A 26,089-nucleotide genomic window follows, 5' to 3' on the forward strand; every position below is an offset into this window, starting at 1 on the left:
ACATCTCCACTCCAGCCATCTCCACAGCTGTGCAACTTCATCCTTTCTAAAGCCAGGCACCGCTGTTTCACAAGTTGCACCAGCAACTGCAGCAAAGTCACCTGCTGCTGCATAACCCACCAGTGGACAACTGCCTGGGTGGCCACTGCCCGTTCAGGGTGTTAGTGTGTTGGGGTTTTTTTAGAGGTGCAAGAAAGCAGCTCAGGTCTGGCTCTGCAATCTTGCCTGAGGCACAGCCATTAGGCATTCAAGTGTTCTTCCATCATCACTCTTCAATGTTTCAAGATGACCGAAAAGCCGCCATTAGGACAAGTCCCACCATTTAAGCTCCTCTTTTCTGCAATGCTTCTACTTTTCCACATGCTTTCACAGCTTCCCCTTGGTGCCTGCTTCCATTCAGTCTTGCTCACAACAGCAGCACGCCTTTCACCAGCATTCACCGCCACCACCATGTGTGTCCTGGACCCAGTCTTATTCCTTTTCCCAAAAGCAGGAAAAATGTTGAAACTGCAACAAAATGTGTTGTTCTCCTGTCTTTAGCAGAGGGGGAAGGCCACGCTCCTCCTTAGGGATTTGCCTCTCTCAGGACCTACAGTAGGAGCCTTCTTCCCCCTGACAGAGCACGTCCATCCCAGCAGCTGCTGTGCCGTGTAACCACTTTGCTCCTGTTTCAGCTGGGTCCAATAATCAAACAGGAATTTCTGGCCCTGACCCCCCATTCAGTAGAGCACCCAATTACATGGGGGTTTTAATTCAAGATGATAACAAACCCCTCAGGCTGGAAAAAAAGAGATATGCTTATTATGGTAGCTTTTGTCCCAGAGATAAAGCATTTCCTCAAAATTTGGAGAAAAACACTATTGGCAATGTTCTGAAGGCTTTAAAGTTAAAAATATAACAAAACTTAATGGTTTCAGATGCTTTTCCTGACAATGTAACTGAAAAATGTCTTTAACTTGGAAACAAATTAAATTTGCCAAAGAATTAGTACATAAGACAGCCCAATTTGATTTTGTAATTTGAAAAAAATTAAAAACAGATAAGATACTGTGAATTAAAAATAACTTTTGCACATTAAATTCTCATGAACTTTCATTAAGGTTTGTATTACATGTCCCAAATGTACAATTGTATGTTGTAATACACTAGATCGCCTTATTTATAAAATACCTTTAAGGCTACTGAAAGACAGAGCCAGAAAAATGACTATATAAAAATGTTATCTTCTTGCATTACAACTTCGTTTCCAATGTGTGTATTTAAAACATTGATGCAGTCTCAATTTCAGTATCTCAGATGCACAACTGAACTTTCTAAAAGTTCAATGCCAATTGAATCCATGTACAATTCAGTCATGTCTGTTTATTTTACTGATAAAAACCTGGTGCCAAAGCTGAAACAGCTATTTTAAAGATAAAGCTGGATTCTCTTCTAATTTGTGAATTACCTACAGACTAACCCATTGTTCCCTAGTTGCAGTTCTTTACAGATGATGAATGAATGAATTGGAGGGGACTTCTTCTGACTTTCTTGGGCTGGGCTCACAAGGCTACCATCCAGAAAGAAAAAAGGTTTTCTTTCATTTTTCCCTACATACTTTTTTAATGGAATGTTCCAGTGGCTTGACAAATGGTTTATCATCCCTATTGAGCAGTATTTTTTAGGTTAAAACCCAAAAAGCTTTCATTTAGAGTATTTTGGCATCTCTTGAGAATTTTAAACTTGGATTCACCTTGGCCTCTCAGATTAAACTACATCTCCCACGATGCACCGTGGTTGCTGCCTCCTTCCTCAAACATACCAAGAAAGTCTCTTTGGTGTTTCATGGGAAATATTTCATTCCATACAGAAAAATGCTAACATGAAACAACAAAGCTTACAGCAAGATATTTTAAATACTTTTTCTTTATTTCCATTTTTCAGATGTTCAGCTTTTTGATGAAATGTCAAAGGTGTTTGTAAAAACAAATCTGAAGGCCTAATTTTCAGTCAAAAATAGAGTAGAGGGCATTTTTTAAAATCATTCTAACAAGGGTGGTGCTGAAAAAATGAGCTGTTGCAGACTTCCATGTTTACAGTCACTCACACCACAAAACTAGGCACTGAAGAACATTTTGCTGTATTTGACCATAAGATCATACTAATCTTATTTGACCATAAGATTTTTTCATGTGAACAAGAAATTAATGTATTTCAAATCTGCCTGTTCTCCTGCTTGATGGTACGCCAAAAGAGTACTCAGCACTCAGAGAAGTTTTCTCCTGACACCTCAGCAAACTATGAACCTTATCAAGGAAAGGATCACTCTTTGGATGGTATTACAAGTTTGGATGGGAACTTCCTTCTCTTCAACTAATCAGATGTTACACCACATTTTATATGCCAAAACCAAGACTGGTTTCTTTTAAGACCAGAAGGATCGATTAAATAATTCAATTTGATATCTTGCAAAATATCCTGCTTCCTGTAGTTACTCATGCCATAAGACCTGCCCTGAAGAGCTCTTCATGGACCAAGATCAAATAGCCTCCGTTTTCTGAAGCCCACAGCATGACAGTGCCACAACTCAAGTCCCACCGCTTCAGGGTCAGCTGGTCCTCACTTTGGGAAGAACATAAGGGCACTGGTACACAAGGCCAGCTTCGTGCCAGCACTCATTTTGTACACTTAATAATTTACCAAATAAAAGTAAGGCAAACTGGGTGGAAACTGTGCCTTACAGAAAGGCACCTGCACTGTAGTTGGTGTTTTAGTCAGATGTTTAAAGGGTATTTTTATTGTTCCCTTCCCATACTAGATCAAGATCCAAGAAGATTGCAACTACATGAACAAGCCTCACATGAGGCACAGTTTGCACTGAAGACCCTTTGCACCATTAAGTTCTGCCAACTCTGCAGAAACAGCTCCTTGAGTAACATCCAGCTCCCTTCTCAGGCTCTCCCTGTTGGTTACACAACAGTCCCGGGTACTCATAAGCCAGAGGGGTCAAGCCCCAGAGAATGGCCAGACAAGACAACCATTTCGTACCATGAGCTGCTTCCTTCCTTACTTCCCAGCTCAAGGAGCAGAAGGGAAGAGGGAAAAGCAGGAGGTCTGGGTGGCAGAAACAGCCCCCACCCAAATGGATGTGGAGGCTGCCCAGGACAAATGGGCGCTGCTGGTTTGTATAACGAGCAGCACGTGCACCACCAGAGCCATCCTCCCTCCCTTCTCAGGGAGATCTTGCCCTGCCAGCAGCCAAGTAATAATAGCAACAGGTAACAAGGGGGCAGCAGGCAGGCTGGAACTGAAAACTGAAGAAACATCATTCGTGTTCTGACAGGTGTGCAGAACATCACAGGGAAAGCAATTCAATGGGCAACCCAGCATTTCTGCTAAAACTCTCTCTCTGCTTCTCTGCATGTAAGTTAATTAGATGCCCCCAAAAATCACTCAGAACAGCACAATATAAATAATTTGCAGAGGCGAGCAGGGGAAATTCACAGAAATGCTACAAGGTATAACCGGGTACCAACCAAGACCCAAACACCGCTACTGGCAATCCAGTCCATGGCTCCCCAGCACCACAGAGGAGGAAGCTGAAGTGGAACCAGTCCAACCACTCCCAGCACGTTGAAAGGCACACCCATTCAGACTTTTTCTGGCATCCCATTAGGCAAGAAGAAATCCTAGAATTTATATCTGTTAAAATTTACATTTAATCCAAAAGTAATACATATCACAATTTTGTTGCCCAGTTAACATACAGTTTACCCATCCTTGCCTGTAGAATAGAACTGTCATCCATTAGATCAGGCCTCATTCAGAAGAAATTTAATTTAAATCAACTCTATGTTGTCTAAAGACAACTGTATGTTGCAACACAGACAAGGAATGCCATGAGCAGCTAGGATTGTTTTCACTGTTTGGTCTTCAAGCACCAGCTATGTCATTTTATCTGACACCTCCACCCAACAAGGAAAGATTCAGAATTTATTATTGGTTTAGCATTTTCAAAACCATCCTTCCTGCTGGCATCATCATGACTGTAAACCGTTCAAAATGCAGCATCTTGTGTCCTACAACCATTGAGCAACACAGCTGTTTTAGAAGTCTTGAGCTTATTTTTCTAACATATCACCATTCTGCTTTTCTTAAAACTTCCTTCTCATTAGTTGGATTGGGTCTATGCTGTATCTTCACGTTGCATATGTAAAACAAGACGCGTCTGTCATATATACGGTAAGTGCCCACAGCTGATGCTCTACTTAAATTTCTTGTGCAATGACTTCAGCTTCTTGAGTTACTCTCTCAGAGGAAGTGAGAAGATTAGCCACAAAATGTGCAGCATTAGGTCCTGCCTATAATTTGAGGTAAGCACATTTTACCTAAATTAGATGTACTGAAGAATTACAGAGAGAGGGGGGAAGTTAGGGTTTGATTGTTACTAACTGCTGATACAGTTTATTTTATTGCTCTTATTCAAGACAACGCATAAGACTGCTGTGAAGCATGTCAGGAGTATGTATTACAACTGAGGTATCCAAATTACGCAAAAAATAAATGTTCATTTTCATTTCTTAATGGAATGTATATAACAAAGATGCCAAATTTCTTAACTATAGGACAGTGGTCACTTACAGCAGTGTAGTTTATTAAATACAGTGCTCTGCCAGTGTTCCTGTCTGGATGTAGGCATCAGAAAGTAGAAAGCACAAGCAAACCTCATCTCTGAGTCTTCAATACTGTCTTATGAACCAGATGATTTTACATACAGCTGCTTATTTCTGCCATATTGCAGATGCAGACAGACATCAACAAGCAACTTCTGATAGAGCTCTGAACACCCATCAGATGGTCATTTTATTTCAGTACCAACACTATGCCCATAAGCACAAGGCACTCATTCACAGCAGCCATACCCACCATTAGCAAAAGACTCAAGGACAGACCTTAGGTGGTTTAATCCCCTACGGAGTTTTCCCTTTGGTTTATGTAATGACATGGCATTTCCCCTTCCAAATCCTAAGGAATACTCTATTTTCTCCTTTAGTCTACATCTGTCAAAAGACTGATACTTCCATGTTTCACACTCAGAGGAGGATTCTGAGCTTTAACCTTTTCAGAATTAATTGCATTCCCCATATTCATCAGAAGAGATTTCTTGGAGAAATAAATTAGACCAATAAACTGATACACTGCTTTAATTCTGTTTGAACAGAACAGTCAAGAAAGGTAAGAGAGGCATGGCTGTTTTCTGTTGTGTGTAACAGAAATGAAGGCAACCTGGGTGACAAAGGATCAAAATAAAGCTTCTCTCAGCTTGCACACAGGGGCATCAGCAGTACTGGACAAGAACACTAATCGTAGGCTAGCCCAGTGCCACCTTTCATCTTTAAACCTTGTTATTGAGAGGTAAAAATACAAAAGGAATGATAAAAATACAGAATGACCCACAGACAAGACACACTGTAGGAAGATGCTATTCCTCTTCCCACATCTAGAGCACCCTGAGACCAGCAAGCTCAGGACGCGTTACACTTAAAAGGACGTGGGAGACAGAAGGCTGTGGGAAGGCAAGTCATAAGGCTGGTCCTTATACTTGCCAAGGAAAATGTCACCACATCTACCATTTGCTGCAAAGAGCTGAGGATGAGGGTCAAGTGGCAGCATGGGGGGTAGAAAGAGGCAGCCAAGAGAGAAGAGGTGGGCAGATGCCTGTGGGGTCTGCCATGAAAGGAAAAGAGAGAAAAAAAAAAAAAAAAAAAAAAAAAAAAAAAGCGCATCTTACAAACCTGTTCACTACAAATCCCACATTCATAACTGTTTCCAAATGGAAGGCTGTGTGAAAAGCCAAAGCAAACATTCTCAATTCTTTTTGAACCCATCAGACAATATAGGAAAAATATGTGCATTTTATGGTTTGAGGGCACAACCTTTTAATTATGTGTTTGCATTGTCATGTCCAAGACCTTTTTTCTCCTCAAAAATTAATATTTCCTCAAGCAATGCAGCTATTTATCTTGGATGAACATGAATTGAAACACAATCTGCCGCTGCAAGAGTGGCGCAGCAGAGTTATAACATGACACCTAGGGGAATTCAGAACGCATTGCAATGCAATCCTCATCATTTTTCTAGTGCCTTTTCAACTGAGTTTCCTACAGTTCTCTTAACAGTTTCCAGCTATTGTTTTGCATATGCCGTACATGCAAGCTCACAGAGGCACTTGGAAAAGAAAAAAAAAAAAAAAAAAAAAAAAAAGAGTAAGTGCAGGTAATGGGAAAGGCAGGGAGAAACAGAAGCAAGTAAAATGCAGGCTTTTTCTCTCTACTGGAGCCGAATAAAACACCGTTCTGTCATCTAAGACCAGCAAGTGTTCTGGCACGTAATCACCTCTCACTTCCCTGTGATGAAGCACAACCTCATAAGCACAAAGCTAAGGAAGATGCTTTTGCCACTAAGGACTTGTATCTTCAGCAAGACCATAAAGTAATGGTTTACAAATGATACCTAAATTCATAGAATCATAGAATGGTTTGAGGTTGGAAGGGACCTTAAAGATCATCTAGTTCCAACCTCCCTGCCATAAGTAGGGACACCTTCCACTAGACGAGGTTGCTTAAAGCCCCATCCAACAGGTCTACCTTGGAAAGGACGTTACATTTAGTGGTAATTGGGGCTGTCAAAAAACTTACACCTAGTGTTCATGCACCAACATTTCCCCCTTCAAGTATTACAGACATAGTAGCTGGCCAACATATCATGCAGTAACTTCTGAAAGATGCCTAACAGCAATAAAAGAAGCAAAAATACCAGAGTGTGTTCATACTTATCGGATAAGTAAGTGCTAAAGTACCAAGAGAACACCAAGGGAGGAGTGTTTCCATAATCAATCTAATTATTATTTCACAATAGAGAATTTTTTATGCACATACAACACCTTTCAAGCTAAACATTAAAAAAATGCTCCCTACACAATTTACACAACCTATCACTAAAATGAACCCAGTTCAGAGCAAGTGCCAATAAACAGCTGCTTTATCAAACACTGCGCAAGAGCGTATTAGGAGGGAAAATCCTGGCTTGGTCACTCCAGGTAAATCCTGACATCTGCAAAGATTTTAATGAGATCCTTTTGGGCAAAGTCAGCCCGGCAGCCAAGACTGAGTTTAGTCATGGGTGAAATTTCCACACACAGTAACACTCACAGGACTTGAATGTCCTGCTGTGGAAGGGTGAAAGCTTCCCCCTTGTGTCCTCCACACCACTACTCTGTTGACTAAGCTGAATTTCAGCTGTGCCTTACAACTCACCATCGCCAGGTGTTGCAGCTGGGGGGAGCAAAGAACATCCTCTCTAATTATAAGAGTATTATTCGCAAATCCTTTAGCTTTCGAAGGTTTGCCTGTAAAGTATTGTAGCGCAGAGTCAAAATCTTCTGCTATAAAAGGGGGGGGGGGGGGGGGTAGGAAAGATAAGTATGAAACGTTGTTCCAAGAGAATCTCAAACTTTTGAATTTTATAAGGCATAAATTTACCAGAGAGATCTAGGAGGCGTCCCATTGCATCACTTGGCCATACTACTGTAAATCCTTCCCTTACTCCACCCTGAAGGCCATATTCAGCCCCAATGTAAAAAGATGCATTGCACAAGGCCCCCAGCCCCCATAGAAGTCAATTCACAAGCCAAACAGTGTGATCTACCATTTTTTTTGTAAACCAGAAGAAACCAAAGTTAGTATATTCTGTGTTCTTGTTTGTAAATCTCAGATGCCATTATAATTTCTGCAACCCCCCAAAAAATTTCAACATTGGAAAACAGATAATCAGATTTCTCAAAGTGTTATTTCCAAACTTACACTTCACAAATAAAAGGTCCCAGAAAAAAAGAAGAAAAAGAAAAAAACAAACAAACCAAAAAACCCAAAACTCTTCAGGCAAGCTAGAAATAGCCAGGCCAATAATTTATTTCTCTGTGATTCAATGTGCATGGAACACCTGTGGTTCATTTAGCTGCAGCAGCAAAAGCTCAACTCAACCTTGGCCACACAAATACTTAAAAACTGAACATACATACCATTATCACAGTGAGGGAGATGGGTTAGTCTTGACACACCACTGAAAATGAGGCAGCTCCAATGGCAGCAAAGAGACCTGGATCAATCCATGCTCCATATTCATTAGTTTGAACACCAAAAACAGAAACAAGGATCAAATCGATTATCCTACCATACAAAGCTCCTGTGTACCTGTATGCAAGAAGAAACAAAGCAATCCTCTTGCCAATGATAGTGTTTTCTACAAATGCTTCTAATATTCTGCTGATCTTGGATTAATTTTGTCAACTTCTGTAGTGACCCCTCTCCCAAGAAAAGCTCTAGCACCCTTCCTTCGTATAACCATTTACTTAGTGTTGATCACTAGCATGAAACTGCCAGATCTACCATATTTTGAAGAAAAAGGACTATCGGCACGTCTGTCTTGACGTCCTTCAAAGTCAGATAAAAATGAACCTTACTAGAATCCAGTCAAAAGTATAGATCACAGATGCACACACTGGGATATTTCAGATAAAAAGCCTACACTTCTAGAGCTCAGGCCTTATATAATTTCTTAAAATTAAGTCTACCTGTGTCCCATAAACCTGGCAAGTAAAATAATACAGCCATATAAAAAATGGGCAAAATAGAGTAACCGGTACTAATGACCTGCTCAAAGCTAACCAGGAATGAAGCTGTGAAGAGAACCCTGGAGTCCTCAAACCAACCATATGCTACACTGAAGAGCAAAACCAAAACTGAGCACAGTTGGGCAGGTAATTGCTGGCATGATACACAGCATTTCATTCCATATGCAAGGAATTAAATACACAGATTCAAGCATCAGCCAATGAACTGGATTTGTACAGACATTCACCTTCCAGAAATGGTGAATTATTATTATTATACAAAAGCCATCTATATGATATAGATTATTTGATTTGAGGAGCATCGTCTTGTATCATTACACAACTTTTTCCCACTTACTCATGCAATTGATTCATTTTATTTGAAGGATGCAATTCTAATATTTCTAGAATTGTTATAAAAATGAAGTTATTGGGTCAGAAACACGGGTGCTTGCTGACAGACTATCTGTATCTATTCAGCCAAGTATGCCATGTTTCAGCAAACACGGCATATTAAAAATTTATTTAGATAACAGTTTGGGGAACATAGGAGGCAAATACTATGGGGTAGGGCAAAGGCAGAAGGTTGTACACTCAACTATCTCTTTTTAGAATTGTTTCAGTATTTGAACTGCATTATGCTGGGTACCCAGTCTCCAGCCATGGCTCCCTGATTGCTGAACATTAAACCTCTCAAAATTAGTGTAAGAACTTTGCTCAAGCCTGCCACAGCTTTCTAAAATGTAAAACAATAGGCCTAATTGCAGTTTTCTCCAAAGTCTAGGGTGTTGATGTCCAAGATTAAGATTCAAGCTATTAGGTGCACAAGAAACAGATGAAAAGCCTGGATCTGAACCCATATTTTACAGTTACAGAGACAGAGCCAGCAGCCAAGACTCTCCAGGTCCCTAAAGGACTCAAATGATCTATACTTGGAAAGCACATAGTTTTGGCTATAGTCCTTCCACAGCTATTCTCAGATGATTTTTCTTCATTCTCTTCCACAATTTTAGCATCTCTTTCCAAGCAAGCCATCATGTTCCACCTATATAACCTCCTCCAAGCAGTTATAGCTTTGCTATTGCCAAGCTTTCAGCTTACAATTCAGACTGTTGCTACTCAACACAGGCCTTTTGTACAGGAGGCTCAAACCAAGACAGGTGAAGCTTACAGCATAGGAATAACCAGGCCACTGGCAACAGCAGAACCTGCTGTCCAACAGCTGAGGATGAAATAAAATGCTAAAGCAGTGCAGAGGGAAGCATATCCAAATTCTTCATGAGTCCCACATTTTAAAAGATATGTGATCCCTCGCTTCCCATTTTCAACAAGAAAAGCAACAGCTGCAACACAGAGGAAGAGATGTGGAGAGATACAAAACATTAAGAGGATCCTTTACAAAAATAGAATAATAGTGTTCATTTGCCTAAACCTGATTTAAAAAAATCAGCAAAGTGCATAGACAGTTAATTGGAGTTTACATGACAGCCTGAGCATCTGGGGCACTTTCAGGAAAACAAAGAATATTTGTTCTTTCCAGTCTGGTCTGAGTGACGTTAATCTTGATCAAAACAAGGAGAAACTGCAGCCATTTAAGCCAGAAAGGCAACTATACTACTTCAGCAGGGCTCTTTGCCTATTCTTTTCAGGGTAGTAAGTCAGGAACTTCCCAGCATACTTGGCTCAAATATGGAATTTAATTCTGATGTATCCCTCAAAAGGGAGCACTACGTTACTTTGAAGAAAACCAACATTATGAGTAAATATACTTGGATATCACCTCAAATTACATAAATGCAGTTTGTTCCCAGGTACCATTCATTTAGTTCCCGTTACCTTGACTGAAGGTTTGATTAGAATATCTGACTCCATCTGCACCAATCCATGTGCTTGATGAACAGCTATATTCTGAAATTTCCATCTTAAACTGATTTATGCTTAAAGACAAAAAAAAAAAAATAAATGGATGAATAAATCACCTTAGTGCCTGTACAGAACATGTCTATTAGATATAAATTTTACACAAAACCCTACTTTCCCTTACATCTCTCAAGCTGTTTTATTAACTAATAAATCTAGTGTACCAGATCAGTTTATTAATTATTCTACTAAACTAATAAATCTGGTTTAGCAGAGCTCATATTCCTCTACATAAACAAGCCTCCTGCTGAAGAAACCCAAAATTTCCAAAACCAGGAATCACATTAGACTGCCTAAAACCGGAAAACAGAGGGAAAAAATCTGATGAAAATTCCCAGCCAGGCCTTGGTCTCCTTATCCATCACATATCATTGTAACACTATAAAACAGGATTAGCAGACCAAAAATTTATCATTCCTGATGAACACCTTCAGTGGGTACGTACAGTGTCCCAAGCTGACAGATGCATTTGCAGTTAGAAAGCTTTGCACAGGAGAGCACATGGAGAACTGGAAGAACTTGGAGGTTTCCTCTTGCACAGCAGCATAGGCTATACCCAAACCGCACCTAAAAGATATTTGTCCAACACGTTCTTAAAGCCCTTCTTCAGTAAATACTGGCACTAGTTATTTCAACATCTTGCAACCTAGACTGCCGGTTATCATGCTGACCATGACCAGCCACCTTCTCAATCTCTGTCATCTGGTGCAACTGCACTCTTCAAGCAGGTACGACTTTCTTCTTCCAGTCTGGAAAGCATCCAGCATGTTTTGGACATCACCACAACCTAAACAGTAACACTATGAACTCTGTTTCTGGAACAAAGAGCAGGAGATCTGTGGTATTTGACCCACCTGAACTCAGTTCCCTGCTCAGAACTACAAGGAAAACTTAAAATGCTGCCAACATCTAGTACAAGAAAATTTATTCCAGACCCCAGATTGGCAACCAGAGGAACACAAGATACTTCCCAATCCTGTATTTGCTTTTTACATTAATCCAACGACTCCAACAAGAATATATTCCAAATTCATAACCGTCAATAAAAAATAAAAAAACTTACTACTCCGTCCTGCTTTAGAAGTCATATGGTTGTGTAACCCACTTATAGCAAAGGCTCAAGTTCTATATAAATGTCTATTACCATTAAAGAAGTGCGCACACAAAAACCCACACATCCGAGAGGCAATTTGAAGGTTGCAGCAATGCCAAAGTAACAGAGAGAGAAACAACAAAAGAAAATTTTTTTACAATTAAAATACATGGTTGAGCAAGAAGAACAAAGCATAGAGGGTGGAGACATAGTACTTGTTTACACGCAGGGTTTTGTACCACTAACTCTCTTTCCACTTGAAATCAGTACAGTTAGTTAAGACAGATTTCTCCCTGGTGCCAACAGGAGGACTGCACTGCCATACTGCATGCTGCAGGAATACATGTGTTGTACCCAGACCTGCTAACAGAAGAAGCCCATTGCTCCTTTACCTCCTTCTCCTGCCTCCCTATGACCTCCTATTCCTCCTCGTAGGAATATCAAGGCCTGCTGGAAGCACTACAACATGCTACTAAAAGCACCGCTCCAGCATAAATTTATGAGGATGTTATGCTAGAAGGAAGCACTGTCCTACTGACATAGCCGCATACAGCCTCATCTGGAGCTGTAGCTCTTATACTGTCATGTTTTAAATGAAAAAAAACCTTACACTTCACTGAGTTGGATCAGCACAAAAGACAAAAACATTTTACAATTTTTTCATTACATAGTTCTTATTAGAAATCTTAAAGCAGCAAGGGTGCCTATTACTAACCTGTTGGATCTCCAAAGGTTAATGATACTTACCTATCTCTGGAGAACTGACTAAGAACCTCAGATCGCACCAAGATAAGCCAAATCTACATGGTCCTAACTGCAAACATAATTACCTTTTTAAATGTCTAAGAACAGGAGAACAGTGAAGAAAGTTCTTTTTCAGGTTTAGTCTTGTACTTTATTACAAGCTTCCTAGAAACATTATCCCTACCTTCAGCACACGCATGACCCTGCAAAGTCCAGAACGATTTGGTGTTTAATTTCCTTCAGATCTATCCATTTTCAACAGCATGTACTCTTTATAACTTGTAGCCACACCAAATGAAAAATTGGCACTAAGACCATTTAGCCTCTAGGTTGGATCAGCCTGACTATTTTTGATTCAGAGACAGTCAAAAAAAAGCAATTAAATTATCATGGTTTCAGATGTTTTTCCTTTAGAGCAAAAATAGTTTTGTTTTGAAAAATAACATTTTGCAAGCCTTTAGTCCTTAAAATAAAAAAGGCTGTCAGGGTGAGGAAAAGGGCTTTTCCTGTACCAATCCAAAGAGCCATAGTCACCAAATCCTGGTGCTAAGTGCAAAGTTTGCTTTTATAAAGAATATGTAAATACATTTTATAGCAAACAATACTGAACAAGGTATTGCAAGTCAAGTGACAGTCCAGAATTGAGCAAGAATAGAAAAGTATGTCTGCTTTCTATATACTTAATAAACTATTCAGGGTCCACTCAGCAATGGCAAGTTATTCAGTATTTACAGTTCTTATGCAATATATGTGACGCTGCCCACCTGGAAGGAGGAATTCATAATTTTTGCAAATTTATGAATTTGTAAAACTAGAAGTTGGTAGTGACTTTTTGCAGTAACTGTGAAATCAAGCTGTCATTTAACCTTAATCTGAGCAATTCTTTTTCTACTTCCTCTGGATTCCTTATAGGTATTTCTCAAGAAAGGAACATGGACTGCAAAACCTGTATCAGATTCAAGGATCTCTTCAACTGCATCACCCACAAAATCCTTAGCCATTCAGCCACCTATTCCCTGCTTGTTTATTAACAAAACGTTTGTCATTTTAAGTGTCTGGATTACAGTTTCTGCTGTAGTGGCATGTGCTCTGGTGTTTTTACCTGTCAGCGTTCTTGTATAGAGATCAAACCATGTCCCTCAGCCAATATCCTCACTGAAGCTGAGGATAACAAAAGTTTTTCACCAGTTTCCAGTTTCAGATTTCCAACTAAAGCACCATCTGTCTCCTATAAGCTTATATACCTATCTGTAAAGTCTATACACCTTTAAAAGCAAAATTAGGATTCTAAATTGAAAAAGAGCTTGTGTGATACATACAGCCATGTTTCAGGCTCTTTTCATTTAACTCACTTTTGTTTCTTACTTCCCCCCCGGCTTTTTTTTTTTCTTTAATTTGACATGATGGCAAATGTCTCTCACTGGAAAGGTTTAAGTGTGATTAAATTTCAGTGATTAAAAGATTAAGTGTGATTCTTGTCTCTACAGGAATTCATTTTAAACATTCGGCTCTGATGCACCTTTGAATTTTTCCATCCCAAATCCTTGTAACAACTAACTAGGAGAAATGGTTCATAGATAATATTTACATAGATATGTTCCTGGTGATTCTCCCCACTTACATTTCTGCATTGTTTCTTAGCTGGTTGCTTCTTATGCTCATGACTGGAGTGCAAGGAAAGAAATACGGTAAATATATTGTAACAGTTGTCGTACATACCTGCAGGCATTAAAATAAGTAAACAGACTATTGTGAGATGTAGAAACAGACAAAAACAGAAAGAAAAGTGTCTAAAAGCACTAATGGCAGCAGCTACCACAAGGAAATTGTCCTTTTGTATTGCCCACATATCCCAGAAGATCAGCATTTGCTCATAAGCAATAGTTAAGGCCCAGATTCATCCTTTCTAACTTCAGAGACTGGACTTGCAACTAGGCAACTGGCCACCAGTTCTGTAGCTACCAGAGACCACCGCTACCTGCAGAAAGACTTGCAGCATGTGGTACGCTCTATGCATGCCCAGCCTCCCCACCAGGCGCCACGGCAGCCAGTGGAGACCCAGCCAGAGTTGGGTCTCCAACTCCTTGCAGGCTACTGGCCTGAGACTGCAACTTGTACACAGCACGGATCCAGGATCTGTGTGTCTTTCATTAAGGACCTAGTTTTCTGGCTGGTACTTCAAATTCTGCTGTATGTCAAAAACAATCACTGCTTCAATTTAAATTGCTTCCTGATTTATGCAAATTTAAAGTCCCTTGTTAGAATGAACAGCTAAAGACTTGTTCCTAACTTGCAAACTTATTGCTTCCATTCTCTTATAAGGAGAACATTTTGAAAGGACTAACATTCAGTCAATCGACAGAAGGAAGCTCCTAGACATCCTAGCAATACTTGACAGCTCTAATGCCTAAAGCAGATTACATACTACACAGTAGACACACAGGCATTGCAATCCAAATGGACGAAGGGACTTTAACAGGTCTTTCTACTAGCTTTCCGTATACCCATTCTGAAGTAAACATGAATGAAACCAAAAGTGTTTGAAACAGAGCACAGCAGAAGGTGTTTTCACTGGCTGCTTTGCATACATCAAGAGCAAAAGTGTTTTTTACATGAGATGACTATTTCAGTTACGCATATTTTTCAATACAGCATAGTTCAATATAACAAAGCTATATTTCATTCAAAACTAATGTTAAGGTTTTTATCTTAGCTGAGATTAATTCACATTTCTAAATAAATGAAGATACATCCAAAAAAAAAAAGAAAAAATATTTTTAAAAAACGTCAGTAGACATCGGGAGAAAAACTACTGGAACACACAACCATATTTCATGCACTCTGTGGATTTTTTTAAAAGAGCTCAGATAGCACATTTATAGACACCCTCAAGCTGAGATTCAGCTGTGTGCAGTTGTAATGATTTGTCAGACAATCGTATCTCAAGCCTTTGTTTCCCTGTATCTCAAAGATTATAAGCTTATGTGCAGAGCACATCTACAAGAGATAGATGAAACTGGGAGCAGTTGAGTCTTCGCAAAGCTCAGGTCAGGTTTTGTTTCTGAAAACTTAACTCTGGGACAGTTCAAACCCAGGTCAATTTTTTGCCAAAGCCTCAAAGTCCAAAGGGAGCTAGAAGGACAGCTAGCCTGGAGCCAGTGGCTACATATTTAAAATAGTAGCCTATCTTCACAGCTAGGTAGACAAAAAAAAAAATTAATCTTCTCAAGTAACCTTTTAAAGTTTTGACAGCTTAATATGTAAGTATATATGCATATATCCTTAAATTGTCCACCCTGCCCATGGAAACACTGAGCTTTTGGAACAGAAGCATTAGTCAACTTGATTAAAAAAATAGAAAGATAGCTCTGCCAGATTCTTGGCAAAACATTATCTACGTTGTGATTTCCTCACAGAGAGAAAGGTGATGAATTGAGGAGAAGCAAACACAGGCCAAGGGGCAGAAGGGCACTTAGGAAGACGGCTTTGCCTAATCTATGGGCTGAAGATTAGATATTCAATTCCAGTCAAAGGAATGGCACTTCGGGTTATGTTGTGGGTGTGGAAGACACTGTGATGGGTTCTTTCCAAGTTTAAAGGCAAACTGGTTTATACAAGATTATTTTTGGTTAAAGTCACTGTGACACAGTTTCTCTCAGTTGCCTGATTATGTTAGTTTATTAAAAAAAAAATAATCTATGCTTCTCTCTCAGATCAAACAGTTTTTTTCCTGAAGTTTTTTGCCAAGTTATAATAAAATAAGGACTGTGACCTGAGCAGGACCTTCTAGAGCTAATAAAAAGCAAAAACAGTCTGAATAAGAGTTTGTGCTACAAAGTTAATGTAAAAAATCAGTATTTTTAAAAAAACATTTACAGGATGAAGAAAAAGTATACAAACAGAAAAGCTCTGGTAAGCACTACAGCCCTACAAAACACATGCTGTTCTCCCAGTTTCAGGTATGATCTGGCAAGGTGCTAACCACTGCATGAACTGTTGGAGTCAGTAAGGCACTACTCATAAACAATATACAATAACTCTTAGGAGGCATTTTCTTTGCCTGACACTAAATCTTCGCTAGCTGATGTTTAGTCCTATAGTATCTTCTAAGATACTGAGTCTCATTGGCTTATGTTGTGGTTTGTTTAGGTTTGGGTTTGGTGGTTTTTTTTCCAAAAAGTAACAAGGAACTGTGTGGGTTTTATGTGTTTATGTAGTTTATGCATGGGTTTCGTAATGTACTATGAGAAAGCCAAACCCTTCCCAATAGTAGGAGACGCAGCTATCAAACACACAGCTCCAGCTCCAAATTGTGAAAATAGTAATTGTTACAAACCTGACCCCTCACACACAGAGATCCTTTGGAAACCGTGGCATCTACACAGGGCTAATGGGAATCACAGATGGGACTCTATTCCTCATCCTGCTGGTTTGAAAACTGGATTTTTGTTAGGATGTCCCACTGCAGCGCTCAACAGCACAAAGCGCCGAATCCTTTGCAAGACCTGGGCACAAATTTGTAGCACAACGAAAGAAGGCTGGGCAGTGGAAAGAATCTCCCTAGAGCTGAGAAAACCCCTTTTCCCTGCCTCCCTTTACCCAGTCCTCCGAACGTGGAAGCAAAAAGCTTCGAGTGAGCTTCCTCAAGGTGTCACCGCTCGGCGAGATGTCGAGCAGCCGCGGCTGCAGACTGACACGCCGGCATCCTGCCGCTGAGAGGAGCTAAACGCCTCTGGTCTCGATGGCATGGACCTGCTCCCGCACCGCCCCTTCCCGGGCATCCCGCCTCCTTCCCGCCTCCTCCTCCTGCCGCAGGTCACGATTCACCTCCGATGTGCCTACGAGGGAACCCAACGAGCAGGTTGACCCTCGTCGCAACAGGCAGGACCAGGCAGAGGAAGAGGAGCTGCAGTGCCGCAGCACCCAGAGCTTTCCAGGACTGAATGAAATCCACTCTTTCAGACCGTAACGAGACGAAAAATAGTGCAACCGATGGGAAACGTATGCAGCCCTGTACCAGTCTGTGGCGAGCTTGCAGAGACCATGTGCCTCAATCTACTGTTATTCACACTTTTGGATCCAAAAGTTTCTCCTCTCGTATTTAAAATACCAGTTGTTTTCCTCCCAGTATCATCCAGGTCACTGATGCACACCAACATTATTGCTCTTCCCTGAAGCGTATGTCTTTTTGTTGGCTCAGAGCAGGGGCCACTGAAGGCATGTCTGGGCTGATGGGAGGAGAGCACCTATATGGCCAGCCCACTGGTCTACAGTAGAGCAACCCTCTCTCCACAAGAGAGGGAAAAAAAGTAAACAATATAAAAAAACCATACATCGCCTACATAAAACATACTGGCAAGTCTGCCTAAGAGAGTGCAGAAGAAAGGGGCTTCAGTGTGCACCAATTTCCCAAGGTCATCTCAACACCTAAAAAGGTCTGAAAACTCCTCAGAAACACTTACTCAAAAATGGTGGAAAACCAGGAAAATTATGACAAGCAGGTGTTCACTAGAGAAACTAGCAGAGAACCCCAAATTTGCACTATTTACTAAAAGTGCAGCAGAAAAGCTCCGAAAGCTTCCTTCCTCCACATTTAATAACATACTTAGTTAAAACCAAAGCACAGAATTGAAAATTATGAAAATGTTCAAAATATGGGAACCTTTTGTCTATACCCTTTTCATTCCAGTGGCATGATCCTCCCCAAAGCCATAAATGCCAAATGGAAACTCCAAAGCTTAGTAGTAAAATGGGCCCATCATGCCTCCCCAGGAAATCTGAGACTCCAGGCTGACCTCCATCAGTAACCACTAGGGATAACTGACTCCAGATACACAGTTAGCTCCAGAAAGTTTTGTGTACCTATCCATAACTTTTAAACCCTCTTTTAAACCATTTATTCTTCATGCGTGCATTCTTGTTAAACCAGGCAGAAATCTCGTGTTTTGTCTTGAGGCAAAAATACACATAGTTATGGTCATAGTGTCTTAATTGTTCTTTCCAACATAACAGCTGAAACAGTGCCCAGGTGGGGAGGTGTGGAGGAGGATGCCCACCTGGTTCTGCTACACCAGCAAGCTGTGTGGGGTAATGAGAGGATCAATCACTAGCAAGGAAAAATGGAGAAAAATTGATGAAATCTACTTGTGACAGCCCCCTGTAGATTGTAAATAAATGCAAAAGCACACCAACATAACTGCCACGTGTCACTAAGATGGTGTAGTACCATCACAGTAGAGCAGCAGTGTAAGAGCAACTCTACAGGAAAAATACTTCAAGCATAAAAAAAAAAAAAAAAAAATCTCTTCTCCATTTCTTATATACCCACCAACATCAAATACCTATATGTACTTTGGAAATCCGTATGTTTGCTGTAATGTGTTGCATGTTATCAAGTACCAGCAGGTCAGACCCACTTTTCCATACATCCAATTTATGACCTGCCCTCATTAGACACTGTAAATATTATATAATGAAGAGAACCATATTATTTACTTACAAGAATGAGCACAGTTTCCAACAGCTTGCTTGTTTTTCTAAGGGATACTTTTGGAATTGAATTAAAGAACCGCATACCTAATTCATTAATCTTTACATTTAGGGAAACAAAGAGCTCCCAGAAGACCTCCAAGCATTCCAAGGAAGACGGTTGGAACGAAGGCCAAGACATTCATGTCCAGCAAGTTCTTAACCTGAATCAAAGCGAAAAAAATGTTCTGAGCATCCTGCCAGTAACATGACATATTGCACCCTCTCTTACAAAACCCGATACCACAAAGTGATTCCCATACAGGAAATAAATCTTTCCTTGTGGTTTAGGGAGCTCAGCTAATTAACTTAAAGCTGATCTCATGAGAGATGGTGTACATCTCACAGGAGTGGAACCAGCAGGTAGACACTGGTGTTGGCACACATAGCAGGAACCTCTGTGATGCACTGCAGTTACCACAAGCACTCAGCATTTCAGGTTACATCCAAGTACACATGATATAATGGCCTTAACGAACACTTCAAAAGACTCTGCTGAACCAGAGCTTTGCTCACTGTTCATATATTGTGTCAACCTGCATCCATGTGCATTGAGATAATTTAGAAGTAAATTTATTTAAGTAAAACTGTGAAAATTGATGCTGATCTGGAACAACTCACAGAAAAACAAATCACAACATATAGAATATAAACTGGCAGCTGGAATAGTTATTGAATTTTCTGCTTGATTGCTCAACAGGCACTAAGGATGAGAGCAATAGCATGTTTTAATTTTATCTTCCAGCCAGCAAAGAGGGGTCAACAGATTGGTGGCAATCTATTACAAGCTGTGAGGATATTATTTCCCTAGCCCAGACTTGGACTTATACAGCTTTTTGTCAAGATTAGGATCTGGACAGAGTAAGAGATTATAAAATGCTCAAAAAAACTCCTGGTAAAAAGGGTTGTCTGAAAAAAAAGTCCTAAACTGGTATAATCTTGGGGGTAGCAGATGGAGAAACTCTCAGCCTTCCATCCAGCCAAGCTTGAAGAGTTGGTCCATTGGGTGCTATGGACTGAGAAACTGGGTCTGGAAGAGGAAGAATCCCAGCAGCTATTCCCAGGCAGAAGCAGCCCAACACCTGCAGGATACACTCTCAGGGAGTAGGGAGAGATGTAAGGCATATTGTGCCTTATAATCAGGACTACAACCATCACATATGTCGGTACTCTAAGTACTAAGCAAAACTAATAATGCTATTTTTACCAATAGCTGCAACAAAATCCATCCTTTTCCAAAGGATTTAAAGAGCTCTAATATTTAACATGTTGAAATTCAGTGAGAAGTAGCTTAATTTAAAATAGAAAAAATCTGGTTTATTTACTGCAGGACCCAGGTGTCTTGCATTATATTCTACTTAATTCCAAACTTGCACTAAAACTAAAAATGGACATACAAGGTTTTATTGTTTTCTCTCCCTGCCTCCATTTTTCCTAAGGGAAAGATATACTGGGATATTTGTTTTAAAGTACTGTGCATGTACATGTGAGTGCTCCATGCACTGGGAATGAAAGGTTGCACAGTGTATTGTTTGTTTTTGTTGTAGTAGCAGCCACAGGCTTTGGCCAGTCATCAAGAAAAATCTGCTACCTACAGAGCAAGTTTCACTTCTACAACTAATCCAATGGTCTATGTAAAAATAAAGTGAAGCTTCCTGCAAATCTCATGCTCTGGAGTACAATAAACCCCCCTTGTAACATTATGCTAGGTAGTACGAAACTAAAGCAAACAAATAGTTTTCTTGAGAGACATAACCACAACCTTTCAACTCGGAGTTTATCCACTGTAAACTGTGTTGGTTAATGCCACAAAACATGAAAGAAGTAAAATTTCCCCTGAGCCCTGTGTTTGGTGAAACAAAAATATCTCTGGTTATCTGCATTGCATTGAGAGCCAAGAACTATTGAACCCTGCCAGAAGTCATGGTGATAATAATTTTAGCTATCTTTTTCCTCTAATGACACTAAGAGAGAAAAGAAGGAGACAGAATCCACTTCTCTTTTCAGAAAACAACCTGAAAGGAGTGTTGAAAGAGCAACGCTTATTCTAAAATAGCAGTTGAGGTGAATCCACTCTCCCTGTGCACACAGCTGTTCATTACACAATACATTGGCTTCAGCAATGAATCTGAAAGCCTTCAGAAAGCCTGACCTTTTCCCTGTCCGTGTAGTCTCACCTTTCCACCACAGATTTTTATCTTCTTGGTTGTGTCACTGCAACTTTTTGGGGGGCTGCAATATGAGCTGGTCGACACAAAGAATCTGGGTTGAAAACCAATGTCTTCTCCACTTGCCCCAGCTAAACTTGTGGTAAAGGAAATATACCCCAAATATTTTTTGCACAGCATATGGAAAATCATTGTATCAGGCAGCATGCACACACAAAAAGTTGCCCATTTTCCCAGCCAAGCTATGCCTACCTGTGGAAAATACCATAATCTCTGGTTTCTGCATTGCTAGAGAGATACAAGTCAGAAGAGATTCAGTGAGCAATTAAAGTGATCAGGGAATTACCTTAGGAAAAATTGAATTAGTAGCAAAAAGTGGACTGGGATTCAGAAGGTCAGGTTTTTATCTCTAGTTCTCTAATTGATCTTCAAGTCAAATACAAAGAAGAATATTTAGGCAAGAAGTGAAGATCATGATACTTGCACGTCACTATTGAATCACCTTGCAATAAAAATGAGCGAAAGACATAACAAAAACAACTACTTTTAGGCAGACACAAGATAAAATTCAAAGATCAAGGTTGTGTCATGCTGGAAGGACTCAAGTAAACGTAGCTGAGATTGAAGGTCACCTCTGTTGTGCAACCAGGAACAAACAGTGATTACATATTTTCAAATGTTTAATCTGCAAGCACAGTACAGCAATGCCTGCAGCAACAACAAGGAGCTCAAGCCAACTACAGGAGAAGAGGACACCCTATTTAAGAGCTTATCTGCTTCTTCTTTTACTTTAAAGTAGCCCTCTCCTATCCAGCACCAATACAGAAAGTTATCTTAACAACTTACATGATCAGCTAATAAGCAAACAGTAGATGCTTTGTTCACTTCAGTTTAGAACAAAACAACTCTGTATTGTATCTAAGTGATTAAAAGATGCCAAGTATGAAGGCTTCTGTATCCACTGATCTAATAATTGTACATATACCATCCTTTCCCCTTCTCAGCCCCCCTTCCCCGCTACTCCCCCAGCAACAATGCTGAAAGAGACAAACCTAAAACGTTGCACCTCTTTCCTCCCACACCCACACGGTACATACCCAAAATATAATTATTTTCTCTGCTTCAAAAAATCCAAAATTACCTCTGTAAACAAACCCATAGAGGGAAGAGGACCATAAATCTGTGGTCAACATAGCCATCAAGCAGTAGAAGAAGGTTTGCCAGGCCAGTCTGATGTCCCAGAATGAAGACACTTCTAACGTGAACAAGACCCCGCTGCCAATGGGGGCACAAAATACTGAAGCTACGCGTGCTCCCGCCCCAGCCGTAATGAAACTGCACCTACAACAAGTAGAAGAGGCAAAATCCAGGTAATGGGGAAAAGAACAGAAATGAAATACCTCCATAAACACCGTTTCCTGTCAAAGCTGGTTTTATGGGGCTGAATTTAAAGACTTGTTGGTTTATTTTGGGGTTATCATAGTGCCTTGCATCTCTAGGATTTGAGTTGAGATCCATCTGTCTTCACCTCCAGCCTTGACAAAACCCTCAATTCTGTAACATCATGCAGGGACCACCACGCCATACCAGCCAGCTGCTGAACCAGCCTGACTGAGGCCGGGCAGACATGCCACTTCACACCTGGGAAGCAGTGCAGTCACAAGGGTGAAATACTGCAGGGAAAAAGGTAAGAAAGCTTGGGATTCACTACAGAATGAGAGTACAGCCCCAGAGCCTGCAGGCTCAACACGTTGCCTCAGTTTGCAAATGTGTGAGAAATCCACAGGGAGCATGCATGCCTTGTTTCCCTCCCTGTGAAGGCGTGGAGCTCACATACACCCTGAAGAGCAACAAACTTCTGTTGCTGTAAGCTGCACTAGGAGCTCAAATGGCAAAGATCTGCACTGTAAGCCAGTTCCAGTGAAGGAAAAAGAAAAAAAAAAAAAAAAAAAGAAAAAGGAAGAAAAAAGAAAATTAATCATAAAAGAAAGGCATTAAAGGACAGACTTCCTTTATACTCTTATTATTATTTATTTTCCCACACACCACAGCATTTTCTTTCCAAAGCACCCAGTTCATTATATGAAAACAACATCTTGCATCAGACAAAAGTTACATTTTTAAGGAAGGCCACAGTATGCAAAACAGAGGGAAAAATATAGAAAGAGGGAATAAAATTATACTTTAATTCTGCCTTGGAAAATAGATTCAAATCCAGGCTTTGGGGGGATACTGGGTGATGCTGATACATATAATGCACTAATCACTAGCGCTCACCAGCTTATAAAGCCTTGCATCCTCTGGATGTGCTACCTGAGACCTCAGGGATAATTTGCAGAAATGCTGAGCATTCAAGTACTAGCTGAAGTCAACAAGCATACAAAATGCTTGAGTATTTTTAAGATTAAGAAATGCCAAGTTCTTAGCAAAAAACCTCAAACAGACCAGAGTAATCTCTAAAACATCAGAGGGCCCTTTTTTGTGTTCTCTGTGGTGTCCACAAATGTTATCAGTGCAAAGATGGGTGGCAATGAGAGTAATGGACAGAAAATAAGGGAAAAGATTAGAGAGTTCATGTGTCAAAGCCCTTAACAAAGCCCTCCAGTAAAGCTACACAGGCAACTTTATGTCTGGTATTTCCCAACTCACAAACGCTGAGTTAAGATACCCTTGTGTATGGATTTTTACTGACATATCATATCGTATCTTCACAGTGACATTGTTTCCAGCAGCAGGGAACTCAAAAGGTACTGCACGCCACAGTAAAAGCTGGGCAAGCTTTGCTTGGATGTCTTCAACCTCTTTCTCCTATCAGTTGTACATGCTATGTATCCCACCAATAGTATCAACAATGAAATTGGACCCCTCCTACACATCCATTACAGCTGCCCGATGGAGGGATGCCTTAAGATCCTTCAGTATCCTAACGCTTGCTGAGTTATACCTCTGCCTGTGACTGTACTCCGAGAGGGTACATCTCTTGAGCTTACTTAACTCCAAAAGATACCAGGAGAGTGGAAGTCTTTTGTCCTGGTCTTTGTAAAGAAGCAAGGTCTCACTCGGACTGAAATTTGTCTCTGCTGCTCACCAGCAACTCCCTCTGTGAAGGGGACTCCCACAGAATTTGTCTCTCCCAGGATGGCTCCCAACTGCAAGCTAGCACTTCTTTCTAATTATACTATAACTGGATGCTGCAGAGAAAAACAAAAGTTCTCGCTGCTTCTCTTACTGCAATTGCCGATTTCTTCCATGACTAACATTTTGCTTAACCAGCACGTCTCAGATTTATTTAAATGACCGATCTTAAAAGGCTAAAGGCAAAAGAGATTCCATATCTTCCCTTTGATTTTCTTTTAAGCTACAGATAGTTCACAGTGACTGTTCATTTGAATTCCTTGTATTTCTTTGGGAAATTAACACATGGGGGTCTTTCATTTTTTCCTTGCTTTAGGAAAAAAATGGTATCGTATAGAAGTTTGTATGTCAAGATGACAATAAATACCATCCAGAAGACACAAACTGGTTTGTAATTTCTTCGTCTGGAAACTAATCTCATTAATTTCACAAAAGAGAGCTTACCAGAGTTATCTCAGACACACATGAGCAGAGAAGAGCCGTATTAAAAGTGTGTCACAAAAAATTTACTTTTTCAAAACTAGAAAAATACAGCAAGGGCCCCCCGGGCACATTGTGCAATCTCCATCATCTCTTTTTTTTTCCTGGGACAGCATCACTGATTTGAGGATAAAGGCCATGTGTAAAAGTCCTGCATCTTTCTCCCTCCTTTTACAACCCAGAAGGCAATGGGAGAAGGTCTTCAGTATTAACATATTATTTCACAGGCATTCAATAAAGCAACTTGTGAACTTTGTTTTGACTAAAGACCTTTGTTTAATTAAACAACTTATTTTCAATTAGAGCCGGTGGCTTTTTCCCCATTCCAAAGTGACAAACAGCAGGAAGGCTGAAAGATTGCTGGAGCGGTATCTGTATTCCCCTTCCAGATGCAAAGGGCTCAACAGTGACTTGCCGCACACCCCCGGGGCACCAAGGGTGGGTGGTGGGGCAGCCCCCCCAGGGCCCCACAGCTCTGCCCATCACTTATCAGCTGAATTCCAAGATGTGGTGAAGATCGGGAGGTGGACGCCAAGGGTGTCTGACTGCAGCTGGCTCAGGCCGCAACCCAGGAGAGCACTAAAAGTGATGTTGTATAATTGAGAGCACTCTTCAGTAAATTATTCATAAATCAGCCACGATTAAAGGCAGAGGAGGGCAGAGCCCTAGCTGGCGTGCAGCAGCAAACCTAGATTGGTTTCAACAGATTTAAACATGGAAAACATGAACACATCTTTCAAATATGCAAAGTCCTGTTGACATAAAGGAGGAGGCTACTAAAGACTTTCAGATTCTTGACTCAGAGACTTAAATGTCTCTTTTGAGAGAAGTGTTGTGATGATAGACCATGAAATGCCTTTTGAAGAACTGCATGTTAATGTCTGCCCAAGTGTGGTGACACATCAGACTACAGTCCGTCATTTCAGTCATCTGTTCCCAGGTTAACAACCATGGCAGCCAGAACAGCTCTGCTTCTAACAGAATATGTGTAATGATTTAAATTATTACAGTGTGTTCCCAGGCAGCACTTCAAACTACATTTAAAGGGGGGGGGGGGGGGGCGGGCGGGGAGGGAATCCAAACCCTTAGTGAAAAGAAAAAACTATTCATTGTATAGTCTTGGAAGACTTTTCTACAAGACTTAAATTAGGAGCCTTAATGAATGTCTCAGAGGCTTTTAGCAACTTACGTGTGTTTATGTTTAATAAAAATGGTGGATGGTTCCAGATAAATTAAATTAAACTAGCTCTTAATTCCTACATTTTAAAAAGGCATCATGTTAATACCATGCTGACTTTCTTCATGGAAATATGATTCAATCCTTTGGCTCATGCATCACTGTTACCAACCCAGCACAAAGGGGGAAAAAAA

At 40.4% G+C, this 26,089-nt stretch overlaps 1 protein-coding gene across 1 annotated transcript in view; it reads right to left on the reverse strand.

Moving 5' to 3' along the window:
* The window catches only part of LOC130145927 (chloride channel protein C-like), an 81,071-nt gene that overhangs the window by 45,997 nt on the left and 8,985 nt on the right, over positions 1-26,089 (reverse strand). Inside the window, 8 exon segments of the mRNA XM_056331492.1 lie at positions 8,060-8,231; positions 9,822-9,993; positions 10,487-10,587; positions 14,029-14,126; positions 18,907-19,021; positions 19,023-19,099; positions 22,201-22,444; positions 25,205-25,297. Coding sequence (XP_056187467.1) covers positions 8,060-8,231; positions 9,822-9,993; positions 10,487-10,587; positions 14,029-14,126; positions 18,907-19,021; positions 19,023-19,099; positions 22,201-22,444; positions 25,205-25,297 — 1,072 coding nt within the window.

The sequence above is a fragment of the Falco biarmicus genome, chromosome 3 (assembly GCF_023638135.1).
Source record: "Falco biarmicus isolate bFalBia1 chromosome 3, bFalBia1.pri, whole genome shotgun sequence".
Lineage (NCBI taxonomy): Eukaryota > Metazoa > Chordata > Aves > Falconiformes > Falconidae > Falco > Falco biarmicus.